The 25,734-nt window shown below is 41.0% G+C and overlaps 1 protein-coding gene across 2 annotated transcripts in view; it reads right to left on the bottom strand.

The window, feature by feature from the left end:
• Positions 1-25,734, bottom strand: part of PCSK2 (proprotein convertase subtilisin/kexin type 2) — a 106,208-nt gene that overhangs the window by 55,674 nt on the left and 24,800 nt on the right. Inside the window, exon 3 of one of the 2 annotated variants that reach the window (XM_050893409.1) lies at positions 99-212. In XM_050893409.1, coding sequence (XP_050749366.1) covers positions 99-212 — 114 coding nt within the window. Of the gene's footprint in view, positions 1-98; positions 213-25,734 lie in introns of those variants that run through there. The other variant, XM_050893410.1, reaches the window with a different exon arrangement.

Below are 25,734 nucleotides of genomic sequence, written 5' to 3'. Positions count from 1 at the left end.
TTGTGACATACTTGGAAATAACTCTTGCAAAACATTGCAACAGCACAGAATGGCCAATTATTTAGTTACGATTACTGTGATTTTTTTTCAAAACTTACCAGGTACCATTGCTTCGTAAATAAAGGATCATTCATGTTGATGTCAATGTCATTGATGTCTCTATATCCTCGCTTTCTTCTGCTGAAGCCTTCCTGTTGCACAGCTTTCCTGACCTGGAAGGGTTAATTTTTACATCTTTAGCTCAAGATTCTTAACCACATATACAAAGATTTTTTATCCTTGTTTTCATGAGAGATAAGGATTATGAAATTGCACTATTTGTGTCTGTGTCATTCATTTGCAACTTCTAAACCAGTGACTGATTTCAGTCAAAATTTACAAAGAGGTAGAGAGCTCTAGGACTACTACAATGGCCATGTGGGGGAGAGACACCCAGATGTGTCCTATCTGGAGGAAAGCTACAGCTTGAACATGTTTTAGACACCCAACAATCTGCATAAGAGCGAGCCTCTATCCAGGCATCGTTATTACCATGGATCTTCTTGCCATACTTTTCTTTTTCATTGCCACCAAAATCAAAACATTGTTGTTATGAGAAGCTAAAATTATTTAACTAATTCCCAATATGATCTCTGTTTCAAGCTGCAGGCATTTGATAAAATGAGGATGCAGGTCTCAACCACGCTTTTACTTTTTCAGATTTTTCTCCAGGGCATTTTCAGAGTATTAGATAGCCTTTCCTGCCAAAGAGATTTGCTAGGAGAAAAAAATCTGGTGTTGTGTGCTTTCATCATACTCCTGAGGTTCTCAAAAACACGTCTTGTAAAGCAATCTACTTTCAGGGATTATCCTTGCAATAAATAAGTGATAAATACACTGGCAAGAAAACTAAATGGCAAAAAATCCACTAAACAGACCACACTGGCTAAAGTGTAAGATATGAAAATACTGGTTATGAAACACAAGTAGCCATAGTTTTTGAGAGATCCTTTTCTTTAGGAACAGCAAATCCACAAAAACATTTAAGTAAGCACTGCAGAAAATAAGAAAAGTTAGACACACAAATATCTTCGGAGGCAGGAGCTATAAATGTCAGGCCATAACCATCTTATTTGACCTATGTAAAAGAGCACTCCTAAAGGAGACCACTGAATGGTTGTAATTGGAGTTATAACATGTGCTAACATATTCCCAGACCTTGCAGAAGTGCTGTCAGTTTGGTATACTCTTTTTGTACTCTTTAGCCTCATACTTGGAACCAAGATAGCATGAAGAGTCCCAGCATTTAATTAAAAAAAAAATATTAAAAAATCTAGCCTTATTGATCAAAGAGGAATGCTTAAAACCATAAACTGAGCACACCTTGAGGTGCAGCAAGAAGGCAGTAAGACCCCTGACATTTCCTTAGGCATTTTCTTGAAAAAAATGCATGGTTATTAAATAAATCTAATAACTCAGAGAACCACTTCTACATGTGTGGCTTTGGCATTTCTGATTAAGAATACATATACGGGAGTTACACCGCTGTGTCGCAGTAACTCATATAGTGTCAGTCAAAATCAACAGAGGAGAAATTCATCCAAAGGCTAAATCAGATCTTAGATCAGTTGAGTCATTCTTGGAGGTGTCCTTCTGTCTCCGTTAATTAAAGCAGGAGCCTCAGAAGACAGTGCTCAGTGCAGTGCCTAAGGCTGAGATGAAACTGGAATCGAACTGATGGGGGCTAAAAGCTATTTTCCTCACAGCTATATTGCTTCATTATAACCCTGAAAACCTAATACCAATTCATAGTGAGCAGGATGGGGCAGTGTGCCCTGAAAAGGCAGTATCAAATGTTTCTGAAAATCTATTTGTATGAATTCTAACTCCTTAACTAAAGGTACCAAATAATAAAATATTGAATTGGTAGGTGCTTTCATTTATACATGTGTTTCCATTACTTGTGAAGGTTCATTAAAAGCAGAGCAGATTGAAAATAAGGAAAAAAAACTAATACAAAATAAGCTGGAAAGAGGGCAGTGATTAAGCAGGACCCATACTAGGTATACTTAGTGGCACCAGGTACCTGTACAGAGCAAAGAAAGGTATAAGCGCACTGTTTGGTACCTCTAAGATAAGGCTCAGTGATGCCATGGAGACAACAGAGCAATCACCTGTCATTACGCTTTCCTCCGTTACCACCCCTGCCTCTCTGCTTGCAACTGCAAACCCCGAGCTGTCACCACAGAAAACAATTATGAACAGAAGCCAACCCTCACTTAAAGGGATGCCAAAGAAGATTTCATGCGCTTGTGCTCCCACGCAAGCTTGCTGGCTCTGCAGGACCTGCTGCATTAAGGCTCTGAATTAGGATTTAGTACAAAAGGATTTCTACTAATTAAAAAGCAATGCTGCGGAGCCCTGGCTTTTCTTTAAAACAACCTGGAGGAAGTGGGGGAGCAATCTGCAGAAATAGCACAGGCTGGTTTCCCTCTTCAGGATCATCTCATTTGTCTGATTTGTTCCATCTTCACAATAAAACATAATTTATTTTTTGTATTATATTATATTACATTATAGTATAATTTCCTGAGACAAGGAAATATACCCCTCAAGGAGGTAAAACCTTCTCTGAACTAAAACCACTCTGTAGGCTGTTTTCTGAATATTTCACATGCAGAAAAGGCGTACAGGATGTTACCATCCACAGATGTAACAGTCTCAGAAATTCTGAGGCCTCTTTTTCACTACAGAAACAAGGGGGTTTTCCTCACGTTCGCAAATGATGGTAACTCATACAATCACATCCAGAAAAGATTAGGCATTTCTGTCATGAAATGAGTTGAAAGGTTTGGGTAAGGCCTTGGTAGCTTGTCACTTACATAAGCTACAAATTGCCTCATTCAGTTGCCTTGTATAAGGATCTTAGCCAGCACAAGGTAAGAACTTGCCTTTCTCCTGATGAAAATGTGTCTAGAAAGCAATGATCCCAAGATCAGATAACACCCATATATTTCAGGAAAAAAACCCCAATAGAACAAACTTGGAAAAGGATGATGCAAATCTAATGATTTGAGTGGAGAACTGCCCATTTAGGGCTGCAGATAGCTGACTCGGGAGAATCCTAGTCTTCTTGCCAACTGGGTATCGACATTAGAAAAGTGGTGTTTTTCCGGAGCTGGGAACTTGTGCTTTCATATCTAGTCTAGATCAGGAGAGGGACCGCATCTGATTCTGCTTCTGATCCTATGGTTTTCTTCTTAAAGAAGAGCAGGCCTCCCTGTGACATCAGTACCATAAATGCATTAAGTATCACGTCGCAGCTAATAAGATTCAAAAACACATACACGAGAGAACATCTTTGCATATGCAATGGTAGAAAATAACTGGAAAACATTCTGGTCTTATAACAGCCATAACCCCATGTACTTGTGTCAAGTTCAGACCTGGAATCCAGCCCTCAATCCAATGCACAATGCAACCTTACGCCATCTTTTAAATACTTGTTTCTCTATCTGAAGCAGGAAAAACAGCGTTCGTAAGACTCAGGCTTCTGATAATAGAATCTCTAAATGATTTGAGCCTGTGAAGCACGATATTTACTAGAACCTAGTGAAGGAACGAGATTTTCTTATTAAAATAGCATGAATTTTACTGTCTCAAAATTAGGCTTATTTATCAGCAATAACAGCCTTTTGTTTATTTCATTCTTAATTCATTTATTCCTTTTTCGTTAGGATACAGGATTAAGTAGAGAGCAAAATCTGAGTATCTACTTTATTAGCATGTGACTAAATCATGTAAAAGTTACTAGCTGTGTTGTAATCAGAATGAAGGTCATGTATCAAAGAAGGTAGCCCATGGATGATAAGAGCTTTACAAGGAAAAAAGGTTCAAGTATTGATTTTTAATATACTTGTACTTATGCATGGTGCATAATGTCACTTGGATGATAATAAACCAGCAGGATACTGATGCAGAACAAATTAACAAAATAATCAATTGACTGCAATACTGCTCCGGGAGGGCCAGAAACCACAGCACTCTAACTGTGCTCTATGCTCCTGTGAATGCCAAGATAATCAGCTCCTCGTTTTGACGGAACAGGGTTAATTGTACTGGTGAGCTCCTGCAGTTAAATGACTCTGTTATATTGAGCATAAATGACAGATTTACTAAATTATACCAGCGGGTGCACAAAAGTGGAACAGTACACACAACCCCAACCTCAAGAATCAAGAACTTCAGAATGGGAGAATTCGGGACAAATTCCAGAGGAAAAAGGCAGTTCCACTGATGACATCTAGTAGGCATGGCTTTCTTAAAAACAAACAAACAAACATACATAGCAGTGAGATGATCAACCAAAGGAAGTAGTGGTTCTTTTTTTCTCTAAAGCCTCAGGGTCAACACAGGTCTGTTCCTGAAGGGAAGTAAGAAGTTGGAAACAGTCTCCCATGAAGGTGGTTTGGAACAGTGTGTCCAGCTGCACAAAGGCATTGTCAAATAAACGACTTTCAGCTAGTGGAAAGCTGCCCTGACTGTTGCTGTCATCAGTTTCTGATATCTAAAGAAACATGGTGGCAACAAAGACGGCAGCAGAAAAGTTCAAGTGAGCCAGAGTGATCTGCACGCCTAACTCTCTCTAAAAAGCAATGAGAATGGGATATCATGTACCTACAGCAGTTTTTCAGGATCTTATCCATAAATGACAACCCCTCTGCTCCTGAACCCCACATAGAGTTAATAAGCGTGTCTTTTTCACCTCTGGTTTCTAAGTAAACACAAAGACATTTAATTTTACCATCCGCTCCATAAGGGAGTAACATAAAAGAGATATATCTATTAGGGAAATACTGATCCCATTCACAGAGTACACACTCATCACTTGTATTGTCTGACAGCTGCTTGCTGGTAAGCTCTGAAGATGTCAAAAAGCAGCATCCATCTCACATTCTTCTACATTTTTGTTAAAGTCCCAAAGTAACCAAGTTTTGTGTGACACTCTGCTACAAAATAAAAGAAATAATGCTGACTCTCCTCCCTAGCAAAAAGAAAGTACAGACCTACTTGAACTGTAGCTAAAGTCAGATGAACCGAACAAAACTGAATCACTTTTAAGTGGCAACGGGGACAGCTCATTTCTGCCATTGAACCCATAACCTGGGGTGGTGAGGCTGCTAGACTCCATCCAGCCACAGCAATGCAGAAAATTGATGCCTTTTGTCTTGAGAGAGCTGGATCCATCTGCTTGATTTCAAACTTTCTGAGCCTGTTTCAAGGCCCAGAAAGAATGAGCAGGGATGTCAGGGGGCTTGTGAGTGTCACTGACCATCCAATATTTATTAATCAAATGACAACTGCTCCTCTCAAGCAAGCTAATAACTTTCAAAGGTTCTCATGATCTCTCCATACATAGCAACGAGTCCCTGTTGTTAACCGTAGGTGTCTCTGGCAGATTATTCATAACAGAGTCTCCAAGCGCCTCTTCTACCTCTATCCATTAATCCCTGCGGAATTTTCTGTACAGGGACTCTTTCCCCAAGCTATCTTGCCACTCCTTGTTAGGTGCAGTTAGAGCCGCTACAGCAAAGGTGTAGCAGCTGTTAAAGTACGAGTCCTTTGAAACTTTAAAGTTTATCAACACAACCTTCCCCACCATTTCTAAGGAAAGGACAGAGGAAGAAATTGTTTTTCAATTTGAAAGATTTCATGACAGTAAAAAAGCATCTCTTTCCATCAAAATACTTGTATCACTCTTGTTTTATACATTTTTAAATGGCCATTTTCATAATGACAAGCATAGACAGCATTAGAATTGCTTTGATTTCTAGGAAAAGTCATGTCCACTGTAAAATATGTCCATTTTTCATTGTTCTTAGCCATCCCTCTACCTTGCTGTTACTTTTTTTGTTTTGTTACTAGTTGAAACAGTGTCATTGGATATCAAGGACCTGCTGCTTTTTTCGCTTATTACACTTAGATGTTCTGGACCAGTTCTAGTTTTCCACTTTCTCTAACCAGCCCCATTTGCCTGCCCAAACACTTCTAAGTTTATATAGACCATCAGCAGATACTAAAGTCTCTGGACACTTACGCTGTCCCCAGTCATCCCTCTTGGGATGTCTTCTCAGTTTTACTTGACTCCAGCTTGTGCTCTTTGAACTTTTTCCCCCTCTCTCTGGACATGGTATTGCAAAGTGTCACACTCCCAGTAGAACAAAACAGGGACAACATACTGCACCATTAAACTCTGACGAAAGACTGTTACTGATTGCCTTGCACAGCAAATCCCGGCATAGTTGGGGCTGCTCACTAACTTCTCTGCAAAAATCACTGCAAATCATAACACCAGAGGTACGGCCATTCAGGAAACTGCCCCAGAAGTTCAGTGTCAATCAGACAAGAGTAAAATATGAAGGTGAACAGCCTGAACTCAAAGGTTCCACTCAGGCAATTAACCTTTCTTGATAGAAACACAATTTAAAGAACTCATGTTTCAACCAAGTCCATATTTAAAAAAAAAAAATATGCAAGAACTGACTTGCTTCTGCCTTATTTTGTGACCTTTTGTTTTCCTGATATTAGTTCAGTGCTTGGTAAATAAGGAGCTTTCAAAAATAAAAGAAGGGGAAAAGAAATCAATATTTTTGTCCATTTAGCAGGCCTCTCACAGTTCAGTGACATTCAGGAAGCAGTGAGTAAAGAGACAAGGAATCAATGTGTAAGAGGAGGCTGCAGATCATATTCAACCTGCTCAGCTAAGCAATCAATAGTGCTCCTCTAGCTTCTACTTTGAAATGCAAGTGAGTTGTTTAGGCTGCAACGTAAAATGAATGCTGAGTATGGATGGTCTGCAATGGAAAATGCCAATTTGGTAAAACAGAAATTTTCATAGGATCATGCCCTCTTTGACAAAGTTTTTCTGCTCTAGGATAGAATGTATTAAGGGGAAAGACAGACAGAGAAAAAGCCCTGGATATCTTGATATGCAGTGCACTGCCTCAAGAACAAGCAAACTGCTTCACATCTCTGCGCTCTCCTCAGTTTGGCATGAGGGCTGTATCAGGATCTACACCATCACAGGTGCTGGCTATTCTAGGAACTCTGTTCTCATTTCTAATTTTTTCACTGCTTAGACAAGCCAAGAAGAGAGCAGGAGCATTTCTGAAATCTTAAGAAGTTTCCAAAGGAATGAAAAACTGCTTCTTATTCTACACAGAGAAGCTGACATTACACTTTATGGTATATAATGACAGAAAAGTTGAAGTATATTTCAAACAATGTCTTATTGCAAGACAGCAGGACAGTCACTTGAGTTACAAAATCAAAGATCTCTGTAAGAAAGAAATTCCCCGGAGAAGGGCTATAACCACATGCATTAGTCTCCCCAGTGGATCTGGAGAGACTGCAAACCACAGGGACACTTTATCAGCCGCTTGTGGGTAAATTTTGCACTTCGCTGTCTCACCAGTTAAACTGGGCCACAGAAATGATCAGCCTCTCCAAATCAATCAGAATAACCACCTCTCAGTGCAGGTGTAAACAGCAGCATGCCTGGTGACAGAAAAGAAAATTGGGCCCCATGCATGTAGGGCACTATCGACTGCAGATCCTCCCTTCTCAGCTGCAAAATTAGTTGCTACAAGTCAGTTTTCCCTTCTTTTATATCCCCTTGCCACGTACTGCAGACATACCTTTCTTAAAACATCACGCTTGAAAAAAAAAAACCCCCACCTTTTTCTTCTTCCTCAACAGTAAAAGTCTTTTCATGGAGTGATTTTCATTTATTACAAAGGCCACCATCAACCTTTGAGGTGATACCTCAGTATCTAGTCTAGTAGGTCTAAGTTGTATTTGCAGCCTCTCTGTGGTATAAAAGGGTTTTAGTTTAAATGGGAATCAGGCCCAGTTCCTCTTTAAGATTGCAAACCTTTCAGCGTTGAGACTAGCTTTTGGATATATCCATGCAGTACAAAGAAGAGAGGTGCTCACATGATGCTGAATCTTCCAATTTAATAATTCCCTCTTTGTCGTCATTTGTTCATTTATAACTTTGGACTGCTTCTTATATTCCTGGGCAGTCTTCCAGCAAAAGACTTTCCTCCTGCTCCACAATAGCTCACTGGTCCTACAAGGAGAGAGGTACTAGAGTCCACCTTTATATAACCTCCTTTTTAAAGATTCCATTAGTATGGTTGCTGCTTTCACACAAGCGATGAATATCTGATACGTCCCAAGAGAACAAGAGTGCTCCTAGGCTAAAGATTCCTCTAACTCTGTTGATTTTAAGTTAATTTATTTCATGAAGCAAGTCTCCAGATAAGCGTGGACTGGGAAAAAAATATCACTTGGAGAAAAACCTGTTCGGTTTGGTTTGTACGGGAAGACTAAAATTATTCTCTTTGTCCAAACGTACCTTTGACCCACCCTGACGCAGAAGAGAATTCTTGTAAATGTGTGAATATTTGTGCTAATGCCCAAACACATTTCCAGTCATAAAGCATCATTTGTAGCAGCTTTACCTCTAACTTCATGCATTTTCTTTCTGAATATGCCAATTTGCTTTGCAGACATTACGTTTAAGCATACTGCATCTACACAGACTGGAAGAGCCTTGCGATATGCCTGTGTAGGTATGCATCATCATTTAGGGAAACTGAATTAGGAGAGGGTGAGACCTTAAAGTAACTCTGCAGCATGCACTGAAAATAAACCCCCTAGTCTCCAAAGTGATTCTGCACTTAAAAGCTGGCTTCTGACCTGTGCTATAACTCATCTTAACTCCACTTGTGCTATAACTCCACTTCATTCTCCACAGCCTCCTTCCCACTCAAATTTCATCTAATAGCTCATCATTTGCCTTGAAACATCTGCTTGGAAAAATACAATTCACATTTTCTCTCATGAAATTACTGGCACAGATTATCCCCTTCCCACGTTAACAGTAAATATGCCATAATGTCACACTCATTGAAGAACTGCATGTTGCCCCATCCTTTACGTGATTTATTTTGCTCTCCGTGTGCACTCCTTTTCTGAACGGCTTCTAAGTCAAAAAACCAAGCATTTTTATATAGCTGCCCCCCAAGCCCAATGACAGTGTTCAGTCACAGTAACAGCGGTGGGAGCTGTTTGAGGTTCCTCTCTCATGCAGTGGGGCTTAGAGTAAAAGTTTACTTCAGCTTCCTCTGCCCTTTATGGCCCTTCCAAGCAGACGGACCCCACTGGATCCAGTAGCAGTGAAAAATTTTCATACAAAAGTTTTGCCAGAATCTCAGCTAAAGAGCAACTTCCCAGAATAAAAACGGTATCATGGCACTAGGAGGGAAGGAAGGCAGAGTAACATCAGTGCTGCTGTCCTACACACAGTGCATGAACTAAGCTGAAAATCAATTTGATTTAAATTCATTTAAGAAAGTCTGAATTAAAACAGTTACTTAAAACTAGCTGTGGGTCCTTAAAACCTGGACTCATGGGGTGACAGTGAAGAAAAGGTTGGCTCCATCATGCAGAATGCAGGCTTTCCCAAACCTGGGTTCAGAAAGGGCACAAGTGCCTTTTGATTTCTTTTTCCTGGCTGCAACCCTGTGAGTGCCCTACAGAACATCATCCTTCTCTTTTGTGACCTGTGCTAGACTGTCATTGTTCAAAACAATTTTTCCTTTCCCTATTTCTTCTGATTTATGAGCAAATGATGCAGTTTGAATTTGGGGAGAATACCTCCTGAAGAGGCATCTCTTTCAGTTAATGTGGAAGGGAGCACCTCTGTGCAGACAGAGGAGGCCATCACAAATGGCCACTTACTCCTCTTGCAGCATCTCCTGCAGCCTCTGTTCTGACTCAGGTCCCCACTGCACCATGCAGGCAGGTTGCTAACACTGATTACTGCCCACTGCTGTCAACATCTCTCCAGCCAGGTAGTAATGACATCTGCAGAAGGCCCATTTAGCTTCAATAAAAAACAAAGCCTATTTTTACAAAGCTGCCTGCCCGGGGTGATACAGCAGCAACTGCCAAAAAGTCTAAGCTTATTCTAATATTTCAAACCTGTAATACTTAAACTTCAAGGTTCGCATGAGCAGTAGTGATAGATTAGTGAGCCTTTCTTGTCCATTTTTAACATCTTCAGAGATCTGTTGCTATCTCTGAGATACAGAATTGCAAACCACTGATCTTCCTAAAGTGCTGCCTGGTGGGAATTACATGGGCTGTACAACGTCTTCTCTCAGGAAATTTCATAACTAGAAGCCAGACACAAAACAGAAGCCAATCTTATGACAGAGGGAAAACTGCAATTATGCTGCTGCTCACATTCACGTATCTGCTTATGCACCCAACAGCAGAGTAGTTGTTTATAGCACAGCTACTTCTTTATTCTATTACCATAAATACACTGGGACAGAAAAGACAAGGGAGCTTGCTCCCATGCATGCCTTTCCCAGCCCAGGAGGAAGCGACTGATGATTTGTATCGATCGGGCTGTACACCGTAAAGGTTGCAATTGCCCTTCTTCAGCTCCTAGATTCAGAGGTTTATGGATCCCCGTCACAAAGCACGTTAATAAAATCAGCAGAGGTTTATGTATCGCTGCTATCCAGCATTGGGTTAGCAGCGTATAGCTGCCAGGGACAGGCCATCTGCCACAAAGGAAGCATCAAAACAGAACTGTTTCTAGAGAACAATTTCTGTATCAAGAGGAAAGGTAGGAAAAGCCGGGAAATAAGAGATTGGTTTGCAAAAAGGAAAGAAACAGCCGACGTCCTATTGTTCTGGCCTTTACCCAAATCAGTTTTTAATTTCATACTTTCAAAGGACTGACCTTGATCCTTGTCAAGACATGCTGTACGTCAGAATCCTTTCTTTTAATCTTCAAACGTTCTCCTCCAATTCCTGCCTTGGAGGTTGCAGAGAGTGCAGTTGCAAAGCTCACTGGTGCCCGGCACGGTGGCAGAGAGCACGGCCAAGGCAGAGATATCTACATCAGGGCACTTTTCCCACCTCATCCCAGAATCCGGCTGCCAGCAAGTCCCAGAAAACCACCCTTCTGCCCCTGAACTCGCGAACTGCCTAGCGCCTGGCTTGAGCAGCATATTGAACCCGTGTTTCCCCAGGCAAAGTCTACAGCTCTTTTCTTGACAAGAAAGTCACCAGGACACAAGCAATTTGGCAATGGGATCACATCTAGTGTGAGACTGTAGGCACGAGACCTAACACAGAGCAGTGGTGGGGTCAACAAAGCGGGGAAGAGACGCCATGCTGGGGCACAGAGCCGGCCCCAGCCTAACAGAGCACACAGAGAATTAACAGGGGAGGAAAAATGTGTGAAACTGAGACAAGTATTAATACTTGTTCAGAGTTTATCCCAGCTGAAACTCTCCTTAGCTTGTCACGGAGACAGGGCAGTACAAGGCACAGAAGTGTGGTCTGAATATTCTTTACGGGTTTTCTCAACAACCCCCTTAGCAGAGAGGCTTTTTACATCCCTGCCCATGTTCTCCAGCAGCCTGTCCTGCTGGCTGCTGGCCAAGCCTCTCTCCAAAGCACATCTGCACAATTAAAATTATTTTCAAAAATCTTAGAAACAAAGGGGTTTCGGCCTTGATTTCAAGGGACCAGGACATCCAACTGGTTCAGATTTGTCACAAGCCCCTCTATTTATCCACTGCCTAGAGCAATGAAAAGTGGCCCCCAAAGACTACAAAACTCATTATTAATTGGAGTTGCATGTGCACTAGCAGGGATTTTGGTGCCAGAATTCTCCCTTGTCCCCACCGGGTCAGAGCACAGGCTGGTTTAAATGAAGTGATAAAATGATCATCCTGCTGCAAATTCTTTGAACCATCGCTGCTTTTTTGGCCAGGAATGAGGGAGTATCTTTTCAAGTTCAGTTATTAGCATAAAATAATTAGACTTTGGGGTATATTTTCCTCCTACTGCACGTACATAACTTGCATTAATATTAATAGGGACCTCTCTATTCACACTCATTGAAAGGAGGCTGTACCCCAAGGGACTGAGAAAGACTAAACCCTAAATATGCTTTTGCTTATCACTGAAGATTTCCATACACTCCTGTAAACTGCTATCCTCATTTATATACTTCGTGCTCTTTCTAGTTTATTTCCATTGAGACAAATGTTTAGCAGATCATGGAAGAAACTCATTTGCTCAGGCTTCACACAGCAGGCAATCAAAAATGATGCATGCAAATTCTATGGAAATCACTCTTTGTGTCCAAACTTCGAGACCCAATTCATGTTATGGTTTCCACAGAATAAAAATTTAACGGAAAAGCTTCCCTCATGAAATTACATTTCTTTGGCATGAAAAGTGATGAATCTCTGGTTAATACTAACAGTGCTTGCTGCACACACACTTAGGGGCTCTTCATATTTCCAAAAAGCCAGCATTAACCTGTGTTACGGCAAGCACTGAAGAAGTGGCTTGAGACTACCAGTACTTCACAGAGTAACAAAAGGGAGATCTGGGGAAATAAACTACTACAGCAGGAGGATTGACTTTATGGCAGTTTGAACAGATGCCTAGATTGAGATATAAAGTCCCGTGTGTCCTGAGCCACTGCAGTCTGAAGAAGTGTAAAACATCCAGTGCTAAATGACAGAATCATCGACTTGGCAAGCTGTTGACAACGCAATGACATCGGAGATGATGTCCTTTGTTCTGGGCCTTTCCTTTAAGAGCAAGGTGAGCTGTACCTATGAATGACCATCATGAAAGGAAAATGATGAACAACGAAGCGCTGCCAAAGATACAGTGGAGTTATGTAAGGGATGAAACTACCAAAGTCTTGGCTCAAAATGTAATTTTATGAGACTGAGGGTAACAACAGTATTCTGCAAAATGGGGAAACCTCAACAAAAAATAGAAAAAAAACACCCTGAGGTCCCTGAAAAGGACTGAAAATTACCATCCTCTCTACTGCGTAGGGCCCCTCATTGTTCCTCACTTCCCTTTTAGGAAGGGCCAACCCAGTTGAAGTTATTCCCTCTTGTTTCATCTCGCCACATGCCACGCTGGACTGAATTGCAAATGAGATCAGGGAAATGCTCTAGCTTAGAAACAATTTTTTAAAATGCAATCATATTCCCTATCCCAACACCACCTATCCCTGCAACAAAAAAAGTGGGAATGGTGTCAGAGGAACAAACAGTGAGGACAGAGGAGGCAGGAATACCTAAACTCAGGAACACCACCGAGAAAAACACCAGGTGAAACCACCGCAGTGGAACAGCAGTGTACATTTGGTATTAGCTTCTTGGCTGAGATTCAATTCTCCAGAATTGCAAAGACCCAAGTTCCACCTCCTCTTGCCCAAGGGCAAATACAGACTCACTCCATTCATTTCAGTGAAATTACTTCAGATTTGCACTGCTGCAAATTGGAGAAACGTCTATCTCTTGTGTTTAACACCATCCTGTGAGGAGAAAAACTGTTAAAAGCCTCCCTCCGGTTGAACTCAAGTTCATACTTGCTGGGCTGAACTTCTGAGGACAAATTATTATTCTTTGCTTCAGGGGAGAATGTCTGTTTCCAAAGAAGTAACCAAATCAGAATACGCAACCCACTGGTGAGGAAAAGACACTGAGGTATCGAGGGGGAATGAGTAAGCAGGGATGCCCAGAGGAGGTGCACACTATGAAGCCAGAGCAGCATGCAGAGCCTCGTGAATTGGTACGTTCAGGCTCTTCAAGCAGCAATGATACATGGACATGACCTGGAGACCTCCTAGTGTACGTGCACTGCTGGTGCACCTCGTAAGTGGTGGCTCACAGGTGGCTCCTCTCCAGCATTTCCATCTTGGAGCTTGTGGAGGGGTCAGCATAAGCACCTGTAACCAATTGCACAGAAATACTGCAAAAATCCCAGTGTGATCCCCACCTGAGGCATGTGTTGTTCCTTCACATGCTTCTCCTCCCTCCCATTTGAGCCAGGTACCCTCTTCCTCCACAGATGCCTACAGGTGATGGAAACTATCCAGGGGAATTTTTCTTTCCTTTGTCGTAACTCACAAAGCAGGCAACATTTAGAGAGGAAGAAACCACAAGCTCCTCATACCTTACACAAGCATGTAACTGAGGTCATGGTTTGGTCAGGGATGAAGGAAGCAGATGGTTATTTTGTTTGTTTTTCCTTGAGATCTGTTATGAAAACAGAGTCCTGGAAAGCTATTGTGTTGTCCAGTAAAAACTTATCTGAGGTCCTTATGGAAAATATGGCTGAAGAGAAAAAAATCCCGTTCCTGTTGTCAACCTTCACAAGAAAAAATAAAAGCAGAACTGAGAAAAGTTCTCTCCTATTCCCCTTCATATGTCCCCTCTCAATTTAACTCAGGACTTGACAAAAAAACCACATAAATCTCAAGGAAATCATTCATCATGTCTTTCATCGAAATCACTAGTTCCTCTAGTCAGGGTGGGTAGATAGCTGCTGTTTCAATCAGACAAAACATACTAAAAGAGTTTTTGAACCACCTCACAAAGGGGACAAAACCTATTTTTCCTTTCATTCCACATCTCCATCGGAGGGCAATGCACTCAAAGAAGACAGAACCTCGGCCTAGAGGCAGTGCTGCAGTCTGGGATCAGAGCTAAGAAGATGCCTTGTCCCGTTGTTCTACTGATGCTCCTGGCAGCTGGGGCAGGAGAACTGAAAGGAGCTAAATGTCAGCTTCCTACCTGCAGAAACCCAAGAGAGCTCCAATTTCCATGAGCAAATACTATAATAAAAACTGTGCAACACCTACACAACCCTAATTGCTAAGAAATAACTGATATATCTCTCTAACAAACCATACCTTCCCTAGCTGATCAACACACATTTGGGGTCAGTAGCATAGCCTAAAGAAGGTCTAAAGTAGCACAAAGACATACAATTCCCTGACTTTCTGCTTCTTTCCATCTGAAAATGCAAAGGCAGAGGGGTGTTGGATTTTACCTTCTGGGAATCACTGCACCTATATATTTTAAATATATAAACTGCAGCATGTTCAGTCAAATAACTTGTGCATAGTTTAGACAAAAAACTAGTTGCTTATTGGACAGCAAAGAATGAAACAGTAAATGAAATAATGTTACTTAGGTTACAGTCTCCTGAGCACAAAGACCTCTCACTCAAATCTCTATTAACGCTAGTTTCCTCCATCTGCTGCTGCTGCTGCTACCCAGGACGAGGAAGCGCCGTCCTGGGAAAAGCTGGAATGAGCCATGGGGAAGCAAGGACAGGAGCAGAGGCAGGACCGTTAGTACTGGATTATACCCAGGGACAAATGCCTCCATACAATTCTGTTGTTATTTTATGCTTAGATAGCCTCTAGCACAGTAATTTCCCCTGAGCCTCCAGATCATGCATGTGGAAACACTAAATGACAACAGTAATTACAGTTTAAGGTTACTGTCCTTTTTCTAAGTCTTTTGGGCTTCAGAGGATCTGCGCTAATCTCTTGGGTTTTATTTTTTCCCCTACTGTTCTCATCTCAGTTTTCTTATTGCTCAGGTGCTGTAAAGACCACAAATGGCTGTAATCCAACATTTTTTTTTCCCCCCTTCCAGAACAGTAGATTGGGCATCTGGAATCTACTCCTACTTTTGCTCTGCTTTGCTGTATGACCTTTTGGAAAATTTAAAGCCCCCCCCTCTATTTATCTCCAGCATTTGTGAAATGGGCATAATCCATATTTGAAACATGCTTTGAAACCTGTAGTTAAAGATTATTTCATTACATACTGTAAAAGACCACAAATTATTTCAGACAGACAGACAGATCATTTCAGTGGGAGATCTGCAAGTATTAAATCACCAAAGCAGTCCCTTTCTCACTGTCGTCTATTTTGTAGGCAGATAGAAAGTATTTGGGAAGATTTATTTGACTTTCTGGCTTATACTGAATTATTTATTGTTTGCAAGTCAGGTAGGTAATTCACCTTGCACACACTTCTCAAGTACAGTGCTAATAAGAAAACCACGATTGGTAGATTCTTCTGACAAAAAACATTCTCAGGTAAACAGCTGTCTTTATGGAAATACGTCCTTTCTCTATGCAAAAATGTTCAGTATTCCACAGTGAATGGCAGGACACCAGCAGACGTCAGTTTGACTCACACTCCTAAAAGCAATGTCCTTTTTCATACCTTCCAATCTCCATCTGGAATTTGCACTTCTTTCATACACTCAAACTGTCTTTCAAACCTCACATGAAAGTGAAAACATTTAATAATTAAACTCCAAATTCCACTGAGACTGCATAAGGCAACTCTGAAATGAAACAAAAACCATTTTTTTGCTATGGCAAGTTGCTCACTGCAGAAAAAGTTTTCTTTTTAGAAAGTTAGAGATAGCTAACCAAACCCAATCATTTATATCCCCTTTTCCAGGTTTTTCTCCAACTAGCTTCCTAGAAGTAAAAAAAAAAAATTATTCATACCTCATCTTCTGTATGTCTCAAGTTAACTACTGGGTTTTGGGGTTTTTTTTTCAGTGAATTATAGCCTATGAGTAAAAAATGCTTCCTCCTTTGGAGGACTGCATCACTCAGCTCCCATTGCCTCCTCAGAAGAGGGTTTAAGAAGCCGCTAAGTATGCTCTGACTGAGGGAAATCTCAGCCTCCTTAGATGTTTTTAGAAAAGGCAGGGTGAGTTGAGCTCCCCTGGATTTGTTTGTGATAAACTCTTCAGGCAGTTTTGGACAACAATGCCTTCCTAGACTAACATCCAAACAGGACTAAAAAAAACCTTTTGATGCAGATGTTCAGCAAATTGTCATTATTCAGTGAATTAGCGATAGAAACAGTTAGCTTGTGCCAAGCCCCTTTGCTTCAATTTTTCAAAATGATGGACCAAAGACCCAGTGGAGGTTTGCTAGAGTTAACCGGCATCAGAGTGCGAGAGGTTTGCACAGCTGTGAGAAGCTCTAGCCCTCACAGTGACACTGCTGCCTTTAAGTTTATTCTTAGCCATTTAGATTCAATTAAGAAGAGCAGTGAAGGGAGCAGCGAGTTACCCATTTCTATGAGCAGGAGAAGGCTGTAGTCCTGGCTGATAATCAGATGCTTGTTTCAGAGGTTGTCTCCCACTAGCTATTTTTCCTTGCATGAAACATACTTTTCACATTGTGGAAACTGGAGTCAGACCTATGGATGTCTGGAAATAGGATGTTCATTTGGAAAGAAAATGAAACTGAAGAAAACAGTCAAAAATGATCATGAAACAAAATCTTACAAAGGTTCCAACCAGAAACGTTGAAACAAAATTAAACTCTTTTTTGTTAAATAACATCATTTGGTGCAATAAAATATTTTTGCCCTGATTTGATATTTCAAATATGAAAATGTAGATTCTGTTTCTGTTACTTTGTGATTGCACTATCAGAAATAAAATGAGTTGAAGTCTTAAAAATAATTTTTTTCCTTTAGGAAAATAATCATTTTAATTAGTTGATTGTCCGATGGAAAAATTTTCATAAGCTTTTCTTATAACATGCTCTGCACAACTTCGGGAAGGACCCTTGAGATTTATGAGATATGAATACGGTTAGATCTAGAAACAAGGAAACAAAAGTTTAACATGGAGGTTTCCCTTCCTCTTTTCAGAAAATAAATAGTCCAAACAGAAATCCTCTTCCTATAGCAATCAAGGGAATTATTCCAAGAAAAGCTCATGTTCCAAAACAAATAAAATGGACTCCAATGAATATTCTCCCAGGAGAGCATCACAGCTGAGAAAAGAAAATAAAGCAAGCACTGTTCAATTATGTCAGTATCTCCTGGCCTAAGAAAATCAGCATTTTTGTCCAAACTCTGCCAGAGATTGCTTGTTGCCCCATGGCATCAGATCCATAAAATGCATGAGGCGAGCTATTACAAGAAGAGTTCAGTTTGTTCCCAGTTGGAAAAAAACCAGCAGTTATAATGGTACCTATAAAGTTTATAAAAGGTATCTCACATTTTTAAGACATTGTGCAGACACTGACTAGAATGTGGCTTTTCCAAAGAGCAGAGGGGCTGGGATAGCAGCTGCCAGCTGGAGCTGCCAGCTCCTTGAGCTCCTTGTTTCGCCAGGAGAAAATGCCTCCAGGCATAACAGCGCTGACTTTGGTGGAACCACAGGTAGGACAAAAGTGATCCAGTGATCCAGAAGCTCTGCAGGGGAAGGCTGGCTGAGTCCCAGGGAAATCAGTAGCCGAACACAGAAGATGGGCTCAGTACTGAGTTTATCATATTTGCCAGATGACAAAGCCAAGTTAGATGGGAACAAATGGGAACAAATGTAATCAATCGCTCAGCCTCAGACTCCAAGACAAAACACAGGGCATCTCCTTGCCCCAGTGGCTTATTTTATTTTTCAGGTTCTTGATGAGGATACAACCAATGTGTCTGGACTTCCTCCAAAGAAAAGGAATAGGAGAGAGTGTGCGGAGCTGGTGAGGAAGAGAACCAGCTATTAATGTTGAGCATAGCACTGCAGTGTTACATAACCTAGAGCCCAGCAGTAATCAGCTTAGTGATACTGCTGTGAGACCAGGAGTATAAAAATAATAATTAGTTCTGGCAATTCTGGTTCTTCTATGAAGACTTCACTTTGCAAGGCTCATGGATCCCTTACGGTGTATCCCTCTGTATGAAAGAATAATGCTTGGAATCAATAAAGATAAAATGAATGGAGATGGACTATTTACATTTATGAAATATTAAATCTGTACACATAATAAGAGCATATTTCTTTTCAGCACTCAGACAGTAGATGGCTACCAATATAAAACATAAAGCTGTATCTTCACAGAAATGTAGCCATTCAGCTATCACTTCATATAAACAAAATTGTAATACTGACCAGAGTCCATTTATGATACTATGGAACTGATACTACACAACTAATTAGGAAAATAAGTACCATGGAGATGTTAAGGTATTTCTTCATCTTTCCACAATGTTTTATTCTACGCAGTCCTGTTCTCCCCCTCAATATGGAAGTTTACAAGGCCAAGAAGCATTATTCAACTTCACCAACCCATGACGTACATATTAGCATTTTTATTACTATTGGCTATTCGCAGCTGTTAGAGGCACCCGTTTCGCAGAAAAGCCATGTTCCAATGCAGCATCAAATAACTACTGCAGAAAACTATTCAGAAATAATTTAAATCTAAACCTTTAATTCATTTCCATTGTATCTCCAAATACTGCAATCAACTTACTCTGACCTTTGTAAACTCCTTTTTGTATTCATGGAACACATCATGCATACAAGCAATGATTTCACAGATGTATTTATAATTCCTTGTTGGCTTCTGGGCTGTTGAGTTGGTGGCCAGAAAAATTAATATTATACTTAAGATATTGCATACACACTTTGAAGATCTGGAAACACAGAATGCTCGTAGCAACAGGGTTTTGGAACAGATTGCAATAAACCAATAGACCGAAATGCTGTTCACTAAGAAAACACTTGTCAAATTTTAAACAACAGTAAACGATGTTAAATGGCATGAGTGGATGCACTACATAATAGATTTACTGTGTGATATAGTAACATATGCCATTATATCGATTCTTTTAGCTTGAGTCTCTTACTAGAAAGGTGGTGGGGTTTTTTTAACACCACAGCCCTGTGACGCAAGCCCTGGCACAGCATGCTTAGATACCCCAGAAAACTACACTAAAAAACGTTGCAGTCTTATGTTGTTATTGATTTAACTGTACACCCTTAGCTGCACTGCCTTTTATTTATTGCTAATGTCATATACAGTAAATGGTTCTGGTCATCTAACTGTACACACAAGAAACCCAGTCACTGTTTTAACAGCTGATTTTCTGAAGTCAAGAAAGAATAGAAATAAACTGTTATAAATCTATTTTGTTTCATTCTAAACCTACCATGTCACAGTCTAAAATATATGGGCATCATATACGATCAGGTACAATATTTTAACTAATTCTATATTCTTCCCAAAGCATATGTCAACCAATATACTTCCAATCTTTCAAAAGGGTTTAACTCAAAGGCAGTTTGCCAGTCTCCAAATTTTCTGTTAGGCTTAGAGATTTGCCAAAAGAAAATAGACTCCAAAATGTCTTGCATTGCTCCTGAGGAAGTTTTTCTACCATACAATTTACTCGTATTGAAAACAAGAAACTATAGCTGAATACACATGCTTTCTAAACTGAAAGCGAAGTTAATTCCGAAGATGGGCTCACACATGGCAGTCTGGATTCTGTCATAGCTCTGATATTGGTGACTTAGGAAGGGAGAGCACTTTTGAATCCCCACATATTTTGCCATCATCAAGCACAAGTGCTCCCAGGCCATGACTGACCCTTCCAAGTCAACCTCACCTGTCCTGAACTGAGCCCTGGCAAGAGGAAGGGAAAGGGTCACCACACAGGGCCACGAGACACTGGTATGACGACAGCCCACAGAAGGATTTCCTTTGTCTCAACAACACAGGCTGCAGCTGGCTCGAGCTTCCCAAGGAGAAAGGCATGATTACCACCAACACCACATCTGTGGATTCCTGGATCCAGTGAGTGCCGAGATATTCACGACCTTCAGTGACTGTTAGCTCAGCACATCAAAGCACTGCATTTCTTCTTCAAAACCAAACCAAACTTGTCCCAAACCAAAGCAAACTTGTGCAGCACACTAGGTTCCATGTTAATTCAAAGTCACTGGCTCACACTGTCCATTCTTCTCAACATCCTACTGACAAAAAACCCTAAACCATATATTCTCACCACTGCCACTGCTTGTATTATAATATTAAACAGACCCCACTGAAGATTCAAGGCTGGAAATCGCACAGACAAATAACAAAGGCAAGGCCTGCTCCACAAAACAGAGATTCTATTCATCAGGCAGGAAACAAGAGGGAGACAGGAAAAAGCAGAGGGAGACTGGGGAGCGATGCTGCAGTCAAGAGAACAGACATCAACAATAAAGCAGAAACTTAACTAATGCCAGTTCAGCAATTTACAGGCAGCAGAGTGGAGGCTGAATGTGGTCAGCTGGTTCAACAGGTTTTTGTAAAATTACTGAACTTCCACGTGGTTACAAGTATTTTTGAGGGATAAAGCTCATTTTATTGCCTTACCCCATCTTACCCCGAGTATCATGTTCAGCGATATGAAAACAATATAATACATGGCTGGAAGCAACTTCAGGAGGTCATCTGAACCATCCCAGGGCCCCAGGGAGGAATCAGCCCCACCCGAGTCAGTTATGATCACTGTCTAACCTTGTCTTAAAACCACTGACCATGCGGACTCCACAGCCCCCGGGTGGCACCAGGACTGCAGTGTATCAGTACTTTTATTTTTGGAAAGTTCTACATGAATCTGCACAGTATTGTCTTCACTTATCAGTCTGTTATCTTGCAGTACATTCATTTATATTTTTTCTAATAGAAATAGTTCTAGCTTACCCTGTAATTTTAGTTATACACTATCTCCATAAAAGACAAATGTATGTTTAAGTTTTATATCATTTTGGTAGTCTGCTATTTTATTATGTGCAGCTAATGATGCTTTTTCATGTAATACAGCTATACAAGATTTCCAACATAATGCTGATGTCAATAGATTGGGTTTTTTTCTCCCTGAAGCTGTCTTTCTAGCTACAAATAGAAATAATAGATCAATTCAGCTTAGCTTTTACATCGTGCTGGATATAACTGCATTTGCTCCAGTAGCAAATTGTTTGAAATATTTAATAGTCCATATTCAATAGTGTTGTGATATTTTACATCAGAACTGTATTGCACATCACAAACACAATATACATGCACAGTCCAAATACGAGCCAGCAATGCCACACTAAATACCAGGAATTCAGACTTAGAAACTGGGAAATTCTTCAGCATATGCTTAACATACTCTGCAGCGGACTACTGTGTCAACCTAAGTGGCACCTTAAGTATCTGAGTGACTCTAGGCCTCAACATATTTTATATCAGAGAGAGTTCTTTTTATTCTTATTATAGAAACTGACTCCTATGCAATAATCGTGATTTCTTAATTAAAGAGCAGCTAAGTGCTTTACAGTTGGAGTCACTGTTGGTCAACTATGCAAAACGTAGCTGGACAGGGCTTTCTGCGAGCAGTTCATCTCCATCAACCCTTATTGGGCAGGTAGAGAGTCTACCAAGGCCAGGGACAACAAGAAATAGGACTCCCTCAGATTCAGTTTTCAAAAAGCAATCACAGGGAATTTAGCAATCATCGTTTGCGGTGACAACAGCCACGCTATGTGTATAGTAGAGCCGTGAACCAAACTTGCTACGTCACTGAATTCCCAACTTCTTTCTTTTGACATTATCACAAACACAATGTCATGGCCTAAAGACTAGTTTATCCTCTGCACGCTGGAGGCTCAGCAGTACCCCCTTACTTCTGTCAGCAGTGCAAGAGGGGGGAAGTAGTGGGAAAACTTTTTTCTTCACTTATCGGACACCTAAATCTCCTCTTTGCAGCCCTGTTGATATCTTGTTTGGAATGACAAAGATCACACAACACATGTAGCATATTTCCTACAACTACTTATCTTTGTATGACCCTTATCTTTCCACGTCTGAAGTGCAGGTTGATTTCCACCTTCCCATGAATTGACTCTTAACTGCATCTGACTTTTTTTAAACACTGTGCTGTAATCTCTGCTGCTTCTTCCTTTTCATCTTCTCAGATAACCACTCATGAACCTGTACATTTAAATAACCATCCACCAACATCTGCAAACCGTCTAAATATCATAAAAGCAAAATGCTTCATTTAAGTGTTAAAATCTCTCAGTAATAAGACATACACCAGATCAGTTATCAGATAATCTAATACATACAGCTGACTAGAGTTTCCTCAAGAAAATCGTGTTTTTTCTTATAATGCTTGCCAACTGGCTCCATTATGAATTAGAAATACAAAATCTTCGAAAAGGGCCCTGAGCCGTATGGGAAAGCAAAACAAATATAGTTCAAGATGGTACTGATCTGAAAAAGTTATTAATACAAGAACAGGCCTCCCTCTGTGAACTGGAACAGACTCTTGGAACCCCTTCCTCAAATACACTGGATAAAGCATAAGACAACTTAAGCCAGAAATAGATAAACCAGGGATCCATTTGTGAAAGAGACTGCCTGTTTTCTGCACAATATGCTTCATTTCGTCAGGATGACTGACGACAAAAATGTCTTCAGTTCTTGTTTGGTGAACAAGCTGTCAATGAAGCTTCAACCAATGGTGTGTAGGTTTGAGGGTGGATAGGTTTTTTTCAGCATTGGAAAGAAGACATTTCCTCTAATGAGTTTTCCTTGGCTGTTCAATATTTATTACAGGTACTTAAGCAGAGCTTTTATTACTTAATGTTCCATTTCCTTCCAAAAGGATAACACCAATGCTCGTGTAATGCTGCCCTATAGTCTCATAAAATTGATGGCAGCTCCAAACTTTTCCTGAGCATAATCTTACCAGCATGCCAGCCCCCTGATAGCATATATTAGGGCAAAATTCTAAACAGGCTTCACTGGGAAGTGTGTCACCACTATCATCTGCAGCATGAATTTACATAAAAGAGTTGAAAACGTGAAGGGCTTTTTATCCTGCCATTTTCTCCTGTCTCTCTATCCTAACGCACAGATCCATACCTCCCTGCATGGCAGAGAACTGGCTGGGGGACCTGAAGCCTCTCCCTAAGATTTGAGACTGGGTAGCAAGTCTTGGGCATTACATTCACTTTATATAACATTTATCCCCACAGAGGTTGAACATTTTGTATAGATCTGGGGTCGCTGCTGTGGTGAACTGCACGGAAATTAATCCCTCTACCAGCAAAGGGAGTCGACAGCAGGATTACAACAGTACACAGGTCAAGTGCTGGCCCTTTCCTACGGGACGGATTTTGGTATTGCTGCTTCTTTGCTTTCGGGACTGAGCCAGCTTTCTTCTCAGAAGGAGGAAGCATCTTGGGATACCTTCCAAGCTTTGATCTGAAACTTATCAGGGAATTAAAATCACTAGCACTGGTCAGGAAGCTGAGAAATCAAGATGTGGGGCATGGAACAGGAGTAAAGATGCCAAATATAGCCATTTTAATAAAAATAACTGTAAATTGCTCTTATGCTACGTTCCAGGGACAGAATTGCCTGTCTCCAGTACCAGAAGGCTGGAGAAACAGGTTACACCTCCACAGCAATTACAGAGATCTGACCAAATCTGCAAGGAAAGCTACAACGGTTCCTACCCGTTGCAACCCCAGGTCACTGCACTCTACACTCGCCGGAGAACTGGGGAGAACTGAGGAAAAATGGGTTCTCCTGTTCTTATCAGGAAGATTTTTGGTTTTGCAAAGGGGGAGATCTGTGCTGGCATCTAAGGGAGCGAGGCAAAAGGCTCCACCTTTAACCCATCTCAAGTCTGTCATTAATGCTACCAGAAAGGGCACTGAAAGTTGACTTACATTGCACTGCCATTGCTAAGGGCTGCTGCTTGTTAAGCGGCGATGCTCTTCCCAAGCTGCCAGCCCTCTTTCCCCCTGTTAAAGGTGACCAGGGATGAAATATCCAGCTCTGGCAGCACTCGGCAACCCCCTGGCCTGGCATCACAGGGCACTTCTGCCTTCACAGGTTGCAATGGTCCAACCACAAGCCAGTCGTGTTAAGGGGGCATGGGAGGGATCTGAGGCAAGGAAAGATATGGAAGACTTTGATTTATTTAATTAAAAGCTTAGATCCTCTGCATTTACAGCCCCCTTTTCTTCCCTTGTCCCATGACACAAGCAGTTTGGGAGTACTGTTAACCATGGGCACCTAGAGACTACGCCTTGAAGAAGCTACACATCTGCCCTCCCCAGACTCCTGTACCAGCAAGGGTATCAGTCAAGTCTCCCTTTCTAATCCCTTTCTGCAACATAACAATTGCCATCACTGGGATGTTTATTTCCAAAGAAGTCATCATCCAAGTGCCAAACTCACTCGCTCTCAGTGGAAGATTTTCATTTCATCTTCCTCCCTCCGCACATATATATTTATTCCCCCAACACCAACACAGATGCACTCGCATATAGATATCAAGTAATGGGACTCGGCTCTTCTCTGTATATTAAAGCCTCTTTCTTGAGTGGGATTAATCTTGGCAGCTGTCTGACAGGAGAGACTGTGTGGGAGGAAAATGGATTTATCTAAAACTTGAAAGAAAGCAAAATAATCTTCGAGAGAACAAACTGTGTTTCAACTCTTGCTCCTTCAGTGGAAGACTATTTACTAACAGAAAATACCCAACAACAGCAAAAATACAAAAGCATTGCTCTGAAAGGTAACATAACGACCATGCATTTTTTCTTTCCTTTTACTTATGTGGCCACTTTTCAAAACGTTTATTAATAACACAGCTGAGTCTCTCCATAGGAGGCCAGAATCTAAGTCAGTTTTGAAAACCAAAATGAAGCAAATCCCATGGTTTTCTTTTAGCTAAGGTGGAGCAGGAAAGGTCTCCGCTTCCCATCCTGCCTCTACTGTACCTTCAGAGACAGGAAACTTAACAAACAAGACAGTAGGAAGTATCTCCATATTTCTAATTTACTTTCCCAGAGCAGTCACATTGATGAAACTTACCACTATTCCTCATAATTAAAAACAAAGTTTGCTCTTACAGAAGCTGTATTTCCCCTTGCTAGCAGGGAAATCTCCCTTGGAAAAGGTCCCCTTGCTCCAAGGTTGCGTTGTGACCCGCACTCGGGAGGCAGCATGCTCTGATGT

Source organism: Gymnogyps californianus, chromosome 3 (assembly GCF_018139145.2).
Source record: "Gymnogyps californianus isolate 813 chromosome 3, ASM1813914v2, whole genome shotgun sequence".
Classification (NCBI taxonomy): domain Eukaryota; kingdom Metazoa; phylum Chordata; class Aves; order Accipitriformes; family Cathartidae; genus Gymnogyps; species Gymnogyps californianus.
The sequence above is the reverse complement of the archived record's forward strand: the minus strand, read 5'-3'. Positions and strand labels throughout refer to the sequence as shown.